The sequence below is a fragment of the Rhinatrema bivittatum genome, chromosome 2 (genome assembly GCF_901001135.1).
Source record: "Rhinatrema bivittatum chromosome 2, aRhiBiv1.1, whole genome shotgun sequence".
NCBI lineage: Eukaryota > Metazoa > Chordata > Amphibia > Gymnophiona > Rhinatrematidae > Rhinatrema > Rhinatrema bivittatum.
Window position 1 is genome coordinate 603,793,549 of NC_042616.1, and position 9,620 is coordinate 603,803,168.

General features: G+C 39.4%; 1 protein-coding gene across 2 annotated transcripts in view; it reads right to left on the reverse strand.

Moving 5' to 3' along the window:
* ZNF521 (zinc finger protein 521) overlaps nt 1–8,569 on the reverse strand; it is an 876,085-nt gene extending 867,516 nt beyond the window's left edge. For both annotated transcript variants that reach the window (XM_029591157.1, XM_029591156.1), the window contains exons 1-2: nt 8,378–8,569; nt 7,597–7,771 (exon numbers count right to left, since the gene is read on the reverse strand). In XM_029591157.1, coding sequence (XP_029447017.1) covers nt 7,597–7,771; nt 8,378–8,563 — 361 coding nt within the window. In that variant the 5' untranslated portion in view covers nt 8,564–8,569. The remainder of the gene's footprint in view (nt 1–7,596; nt 7,772–8,377) is intronic.
* Between the last annotated feature and the right edge of the window lie 1,051 nt (nt 8,570–9,620).

Sequence of the window (9,620 nt, forward strand, 5' to 3'; positions counted from 1 at the left end):
CGTAATCAAGGAAACCAACAAGTAAGCTATAGTTTAGAGAATGCTGTAAAACTGTCCTATCCCTGTGCTACTCAGTTTGAGACAACAGCCAATACAAATCATATTTTTTATTCATTCCCATTAATTCATCAGCTTATTAAATACCTTCAAAAACATCGTTACTGCTGTCATGGCAACTCCTATTTCTTCTCCACAGTTCCTACATCATTCCCACTGTCTGACCTCTCTTTTCCTGGAGGACTGAGGTCTAACTTCCTCCTTCCCCAGGGAACCTCAAGTCAGTCTGTGCTGCCAGCAACGGATCCTTGCCATTCTTCCTATGTCCCTTCGATCTTTATATGGCTGCGTTATAGTTCGCAGATGTTCTACTTGGTACATATTAACAAAAACTTTGGATCATCCAGGAAAGTAATTAAAGGAAAACTGAACATTTTTCCAAATCATTCAAGACATTTTGAAAAATCTTCCATTAGATTTAAAAAACAAGACTATTACTGCAATTACTTTCCAGACAATAAATAGTTCAAATTGTTTACTGCTCACCACTAGATCCAGTCAAGTACATTTCTGCCTCAGAAATGTGGAAGCACCAAGTCAGATAACGCTTTATGAGTTGGATTGGTTGGGCAGTATTGTCAATTGCTTCACTGTTCTCATCAACTCTAAGAGAGTGTCCATATAGAAGCAAGCCATGTATCACTGAATCATGAAACATTCTTTCACTACATATGTGAAAAATTCTCTCTCAGGCCTGTTCTGTGAGGCTTTAACGGTTTTAAAGTAGGAGAGTCATAATGAACTTATGACATCTCAACTGGCTCCTAAGCCCCATGTTTGATATCACTGCTACTGCAGTATCTAGTATCCTCATGGAGGTATCTAGCCCCCATGCAAGCAGCTCCATTTTTTCAGAATTGTCCACTCCCAACCAAAACAAAATATTCCAAACATTGGAAGAAAATCCAAACAGAACAGATTTCTTCTATGTTAACTTTCAACTAGTGGAGTTGCTGTTCCAAGAAGAAAAAAAAAAAAGGATATGTGCTAAAAAATGTAAATCGATTAAAATGAAAGTAAAACATGACTTTGTTTTCTGACTTCCATCTTTAGTCCTACTTTCACAGCCAGGATTTTGTATCCCTTTAAAGCATTTACAAGGTCTCTTTATTCATCAGTCGTGCCATAAAAACAGAAGAACTGAAATGCAGCAATGCTAACCTTCTAATACTCTCTATTACTAATTTGAGATATTTAAATATATACAAATTTACACTTCCACAGCAATAAAGAAGACAAACTCCCTCCTGTAGCTACTCATAGTCCCTAAGCAATAAATACACAAGGCCACATTTCTGATTTAATTGAAATGGGATTAGAAAGTTGCATTGTTCCCAATGGGACTAATTTTGACCTTTGACAGCACCACAGGAGCCAATGGAAAAATCCAAATACATCTGGGGAAAAGGCATTTGCCAGAGGTTTGTCTTGCCTGCCAAGACATCAGCATCCAGATTCAAAATCTTTCAGACTGAAATCATTCTCCGCCATATTCTACTGAAGTACATCTTACAGGAAAATATGTTCCACTCATAAATGTAACTTCTTGCAGCGGTAGAATTACATGTCAGATACATTACGCTTATGGAAACAGTAATAAGTTGGGGGTAAGAGGCACAGAAATAAACCCCACATACACACATCATCATCATCCAAAACATCTATTCTGGAACGCCTGGAAAAAAAAAAAATCTTAAAAAAAGGCTGACATCTCAAAAGAAGAGAAAAAACTATTGGCGTCATTTTCAACTGAAATGAATAGTTGGCAGTATTTAGAATGAAAGTCAAGGAGCTTTTCCTTTTAACAAAAACTGTGCTTTAAAATAAATTAGCAGAATATTATTTTGTGGGTTGCATAAAACTATAGCACCCCTTCTGAGGTAGCATAGAACCTAGCACTGGTATAGTATACGCACATTTGTGCAATCTACTTTTTAAAATCAACACTGACAGATGTACTACGGTTAAAAATAGTCTAGTGAATCTGAGGGCTGTGAATGAGGCACGTAAACTCTGCTCTTTTCCTTGTTCTGCTGACAGTATCATGCATTTCACAACAAAGGTCCTATAAACCAATTGCCAAGGTTTATGCCAAATAAATTACGATGAAATATCAATAAGGAAAAAAAAGGAGCTCTGCAGACATCTCAGCTCAAGGATAATGGCATTTTATACCCACAAGATTACCGCTTCAATAATCATAGGACTTCTCTCTTCACATGAGAATAAACAGAAAAACACAAGCAATGCTTTAGGACATATCCTCAGAATAAACCAACTCTGGATAGAAAAAGGTTCTTAAGAAGAAGCAACATGGCTATGTCAAAATGTGCAGTAAAAATCAGGATAGGGGAGATAGGATAGAAATTTAAAGAACTGAGGTATTCTTGCACAGGAGGCTGGTCTCTTTCAACAGGAGAGAGACTGTGGAGCGAGGAGTCATGGAATGAGAGTGCAAAGGGGTCAGATTGAGGAGTAATCTAAGGAAGTATTTACAGAAAGAATGGTGGACACATGGGACAGCCTCCCAGTAAAGGTGGTGGTGGTGGAGGTATGGGACCAGCACAGGGATCTCACAAGTGTGGCTGGGATTGTAGAGCTAAGCAGTTATGTGGATGAGCAGACAAGATGGGCCATATGATCTTTTTGCTGCCATCACTTTTCTAGTATACATGACAAAAAAACAATGTTTATTTTGTTTAAATGGCTATTTAAATGCAAAAACAATTAATAGCAATAGGTCTAGGCTAGGGACAGGGACAGGGAAACCAAAAAAAAAAAAAAGGCTTTGTAATTTGCAATAATACAAAGAGAAAAATAAATCAGTCTGGAAGTTTAAAGCTACTACATACTGTCATTACCATTAGATGTCATTACTGTCTGTGGAAACTATTTGAGCAGTCTTTAATGGATGTAGAACTAATATGACAAACTAAAAGCAAATAAATATAAACATGCCTAATCACGTCCCTTTGTAATTTGATTTTTCATGTATTTTATGTTTTGGTTTTTTTGCTGTCCAATAAAATGGCAACTATCCACTCATGCATTCACCAGATGTTTTTACATTTTAGGCCATTGGGAGTCCAAAATCTTCTCTGCCCACTCCCCTTTAAGAAGATGATGTCAATGCTATTAACATCCCAAAATCAACCTCTGGGAAACAGACTAAAAATGCTCACTGGCCTAGAATAGTAAAGGGTTGCTTTCTTGACTCCACGGGTACACTGCTTGTTTATGCCAGCAAGTTCAGTAATTGAGCTATAATCAACCTAATTTCACTGACTATCGTACTATATTTAAAAGCAAATGTCAAGAAAATAATCAACTAGTTAAATTTAAACATAAATGGTAACAAGTATAAACTACAAACATACAGGACTCTAGTCAGTAAGGATTTTTGACATGCATAAAATATTAGGCTAGTTCACTAACAGGCTAATTTTCAGAAGTCCATGTGCGTAAAACCAGGAGGGGAGGGGGGGTTATACATGTGGCCGGGACTTGCTCGTGCCACATGCATTTTTCGGAAGGACATGGCCACACGCATAAACCCTGTTACACACCAAAGTGCCAGGTCTTCCCAAAGGGGTGGGCCGGGACAGCGCCATTCAACGCTGTCCCAGGAATGCACGCACCTGCAGCTGGCAGACGTGCAGAGATTACTTCTGCTCCCGAGAAATAGTAAGTAATCGAAGGAAAACAAAGTAAGTAGCTCGGAAGGGGTTAGTGGTCGGGGAGGAGAGGAGAGGGGAAAGGGTGGGAAGGTTAGGGAGGGGTACAGCGGACTGGGAAGAAACTGAGGAAACCCTACTCCCATCGCTGCACATGGCCTTTTAAAATCCCCCCCCCCCCCGCGCATGGAGGATATCCGCCCTCATATCCTCATATTCACGCATGTTATAAAATTGCTACGTCCATGTGCGTGGGTCTTAAAATCGACCCCTAAGTTTTTTTCCTCTCATTTTGGTGCTATGGTAAAGAGAACTGAACAAGACTCAATTACCTAAATGTACGTATATCATCAGTTTTGCACGCCTACCTTCCTTTCACAAGATAAGTGCACACCGCCGAAACAAATGGACCAATGAATGCAGATCCCTACTACAACTAGTTTGAAACTTGCTTTTTTTTTTTGGTTGCCATTTTTTATACTCTACCTTCATTTTTTCATTTCAAAACTACATAAACTGGTAATTCTTGCAACTAAATCAACATAGAATCCAAATTAGTTACATCAAAAACAAAACTTTGAAGTGCATTAGATATTTTTCCCCTCAAAATTGCATTTCACACTAAAAACCATTTACATTTTTGCACAACAATTGTCAAAAAACAAGGATGGTAAGCAGATTGGAAGAAAATGAAATCTATATGAGGGAACAATCCAATGGATTTGCAGTGTCACCTTGCAACACTATCAACAAAACTTATTTTTGTCCTGTCAATAAGCTCACATAAAAGTTTCAAGCTTTGAATACTATCCAATAGAGGAAAATGTATCTGCTCATTTAAAAATGTTTTGTACTATACTGAAATATTTCTGCCACTTTTACACATCATGCTACAAGTAAAAATACTGCCAAGTTTGTGTTAAGGAAAAACAACGTATGCTTTAGCAATAATTTTAAGGGAAGCATATGAGATAACACTATCAGTGTGATACAAGAACACACTATTACAACTAAACATGTACCAGTAGATGTCAGTGACAGAATTTTGCCAGGCAGCAATGAGGGCAAAATTGAAAAGTTTACTCTACTTCTAGTGCAATTTTACAAAAGTGATAAATTTGGTCAATATTGTTTTTAATATGGTATATGTAACAATGAAATCACTTGTCTGTATTTAATTAAACATGGGAACTCCCCAACAATCAGCTGTCATTCTGATTCACTATATTTACCTGTTTTACATTATCACTCCCATGAGATCCTGGATTCAAATTATGTCAGCATAAGCAACAACCATGTTACAATCCAGTTTTGAAACTTAAAAAAAAAAAAAAGCTGCTCATGTTAACGGGCGGGCGCACATTATCTACCTTTGATATGGTTTATTTAGAATAGTTTACTTACTGAATGGCTTATCTAAAAAGGTCATAGGGATCCACAATCTAAATTAGAAAATGTGTAATTTGCTTGGGGATAAGAGGGAAGACACCAGCTACTTCTTGGAATGAAAAAATAAATCTAACATTGGACTATATTATTTTAAATAAAGATACTGGAGATGTACTTAGCTACTAAGTTAAACCATGTGCCAACTTACTCTTGAAATCCTGGCCAGACATTCACACTACACAACCAATCCCTTAAAAAATGGACATCGCTCAAAACAAAAACCAGAAGTATAGCAATTATAACAACCATTTTTTTTTTCAGACAGAAGAGAGGAAATGAATAGTTACAATTTTATGTTTGGTGTTCAGGGATAAAAAGAAGCTGTATCAGTTTTAAGTAACATTTTCCATTCTGCAAAGGTTTGGGTTTGTCTTTTTTTTTTTTTTTAATTTGAAAAGTATGCAAGTCACACAGGCATGCAGATTTAATGTGAAAAAAAAAAACAAAACAAGGGGATATTCAACTAATTTACTATGTTTGTGTGCGTTATTAAAAGGTTAATTGATCCACTACGTAATTATTTTACTCTTTTCTTAGCAATATACTTATAGCCACCCTTTATAAACCAATAGAAAGAATGTTATAAAAACAATACTGTAAATACTCCTAGGGTGGAGGGAAGGGGGCTCAGAAAATAACTTTAAATAGATGTCCTTGTGACTTTACATCAAAAAAGTGTGAAATGTCACCTTTCTTCAAAATCTGTAGAACAGAAAGGCAATAATGTGTGTACAAACTTTATTAAAACTGAAAAGAGAATCCATGAGGATCAAGAGATGAATGCACTAGCTCCATTCCCCTCCCTTTCGTTGAGTTTGAAGAGGTGGGGTGTGGGATTTCTCGGAGACATCTTCATTTCAGGAGTAACAGATTAAAAAGCTATTACTCCTTAAGGAAACATTCAAAACAAGTTTTTTTCTCGTAATTGTGAAAACTTCACTCTCCCCATGCCATTTACCCCAATTCCTATATTGAGTTTAACGTCTATTCTCAACCCTAAATTTCTTTGTGGCTTTCTTTTTATATTATTTATGTCACAGAAAAAAAAAGGTAGTAGATGTTAAGAAAATGTTCCATCAGATGTGCTAAAAGAGCCTGTATCGCCTGATCCAGGGCAGTGAGGGGGAAGTGAAGCCCCTTCTCATCCCAAGGCCAAGGCTCTGAAGTTAGCGAGCTGGGTTGGGTCTCTTTCACCGTCATTCCAGCACCAACCCCATTGTCCAGCTCGGCAAGGCTCGAGAAGAACTTCTCACTCGTACTTTTTTTTTTTTTTTAACAGATATTAACACCACCAAAAATATATGGGCAAAAGTGAGAGCTGCCAAGTTTAATAAGAGGGGGTAGGGGGTGAGCCTTCACGTGGCAAATTGCGGAATTCCGGCTGGAACGCGGACTCCGTTAGAAATTCCAGCAAAGCGCAGCAGTAGCAGCAGCCCCCGAGCCCCGCGCGCGCCTGCAACAAACCGCCCTTTGTCCTCCTCCCCCACCGAATAAATTCCGGCCTCAGAGAGCACGGGGGGAGTCTGTTAATTTCTTCTTTAAGCTCTTACCAAGCTCCCCGCGCACACCTCAGCTCGCCCCCCTCCCTTCCTCTTCCACTTCACCAGAACCCCGCTCCATTTTTTTATTTCAGCTTTCACAGACTCGCGCGCGCGCACACACACACACACACACCCCGAGCCGCCGCCGCCCCCCTCCCGGAGTCTCACAGACTGTGGCGGGCGCGGCGTCACGTGACGCGACGCTCCAAACTCCTAACATTCCAGCACAGTTTCCTCAGCTCCCAACTCCGATAACCCCCCGTTCCGACCGCTCCGAGCGGGCGGCGGCCAGCACGCGCCTCCGTAGCTACCTTCTCCCGAACAATTCAGCCCCCAATGCAACTTTAACGCGCGGGGGGGGGGGGAAGAATCGGACCAATCGGGACGGAAAGTAGTTCTCCGCTATAAAAGTGTGCACCAGTTTGCTTAACAAATCTTTCACGGCGAACGTGTCAGCCGGCGTGGGGGGGACAGTTAATATAGAACAGGAGGAATCTGCTGGTTTGCTTTATTTTCTTTTTTTTCCTCCGGGCTAACTACTGCCCACGGCCATGCTTGGGCAAATTTCATTGAGCTTGTAACCTTAAGTTGTCATTAAAAGAAGAAAAAAAAAGCTAGCAAAATAAATACAGCCATAAAATACGTTTAAGCCTTACTTAAGACAAATTCCGATTAAAAAAAAAAGCACAACTTTTCATTGTTCGCTGTTGTGAATTTGCCAGTTTTATTTTACGGTGGTTTGTAGGTTCCTTCCTGACCCTTTAATCCTTTCTGTCTAACTGATCTGAATAATGGAATGGTTTACACGTCGGATCACAAGAGTTCTGGTACACACACACACACACAAAAGCGACAGACTCAATATAATCTCTTACCTTTCAGTGATCTTGGTTTAGCTTGCTTGCGGCGAGACATCCTAAAAGCAAAGAGCTGGAGTTGTTGAATTTCAGACCTGTAAAATCTAACACTATTAACCGATGATCTCCTACAAAACACACTCTTTTCTCTCCCTTTCCACTGGCAGCTGCTTGAAGGGTTTTTTTTCTCTTTCTACAAAATAAAAAAAACTTTGAAAAAAAAATTACTCAAATACTTTAAAAGAAATATATATATAAAAAAAACCTTTTGCTAATTGCTTTTTGTTGCCTTCCTAGAAATCTACATATTCAATTCAAATGTACAAAACTAATAAAAAATATCCTGTTTCTTTTCAGTTGTAGTTACAAAACCAAAACACACTTTTGTGTCTTGATGTAAGACAAAGAGATTCTGCTCTTTGGACAGTTGGCAAAGAATACTAAAAAATAAAAAAATAAGTTAAAAAAAATCAGCAATCACCCATCGAGTCACATTTACAGTTACTAAAAAAAATGCACCTTCCCCTCCCCTACGAAACAAAAGCTAAATTAAAATTAAAAAAAAAAATCAGAGCTGCTCCTGCTTTTGATTTTTCTTGTTTATGTTTTTCGTTGTTTATTGGGGATTATTATTTCTTTCTTTCTCTTTTTTTTGCGGTTCTTTTCTCTTGCCGCTTGCTGAAGCCCCGGTTTTTTTGGAGCTGGATGCGCCTCTTTTCTTGCTCTCTAAAGTCTACGCCTGGCTCGGCGAGAGCAGAAGAAGCTGTGCGCTGCTGTGTGCTCCCTCCTCATCACAAACCTGCAAGGTCTTGGACTGCGCTGTCGCTCCGGTAGTCCACATAATAATGGAAAATAGAAGCAAGGCCCCCAAAGCCATCAGGATGGCTCCAGAGGGGGCCCCTAACCCGCAGGGACTCGCTCTGTACGTAATCACTGAGGAAATCATTGTCAGCCTGCCTGCACTCACATACAGACAGAGGGGCATGATTAAAAGCCGAGGGGGCCTCCGCCAAGATGTGGACTGGAGGAGTGATGCCTCAGGAGCTGGATCGGGAGCCTCTGCAGGAGAAACGAGGGGGGAAAAAAAAAAAAGAAGAAAGAAAAAAGAAAAGCGTAACAACAGCAACGCCACCAAGCTTCGCACAAGCCCCCCCCCCTTGCCTTTTTCCTTCGCCCCCTCCTACACACACGCACATACTCACCACCCCTGCAGCTAAACGTTATTACAGCTACATCACAGCAACGAGATCTCTGCTCTCTCCCTTCACCCCTCCCTCCCTCCGCCTCCCTTCTCTCTTCATGAAATTAAAGCTGAGGCATCTGAGAGTGAAAAGGTCCCTCTTCTGGTAGGTCTGATGAAAAGGGAAAAAAGTCAAGCGTTTTCAGGAAGAAAAAGCAAAACACACACGATACATATTAATTTGCCTAGTGGTATCTCAGTGTGTTATTGTTTCGCATGTTGGTTGATGAACTTAAAAGTGACGGGGAAGTTTAAATGTTTTAATTAAAAGCAAAACAAAGATTCAATAATGCATAACAGAGAATGTATTCCTGTCTAAAGAAGGAAGTCACCGTTTCTGTACTTTATTGATATTTGATTGTTGTTATTTATTGGTTTCTTTATACATACAGAAAGTAGTGTGGTTGCCTTTCTAGTACACTAAGATAGATAAGAACATAAGGGCCATGCTAAGTTATAACAATGGTCCACCGAGCCCAGTATCCTGTGACTAACAATGGCCAAGCTGGGTCATTTGGACTACCCAGAAGATCATAATGGGGAGATCCATTCAACCCTGTGAACTCCAAGTCTACCTGGTTAATAATTGTTTATGGACCTATCTTTCAGAAACATGTCCAAACCTCTTTTAAACTCAGTTGTACTACTATAGAAATAAAGGTCAGGCATTTTATTTTTAGAAGTAAAGGTCAACAAACAAGTTGTATGTGGTACCTTTTAAGAAATGTTCGCTGACTTTGTTCTTTTCCTTTCATACAGCTGTGTGCATTGTCTTTCATTTTTAATAAAGTAATGTGGTTGT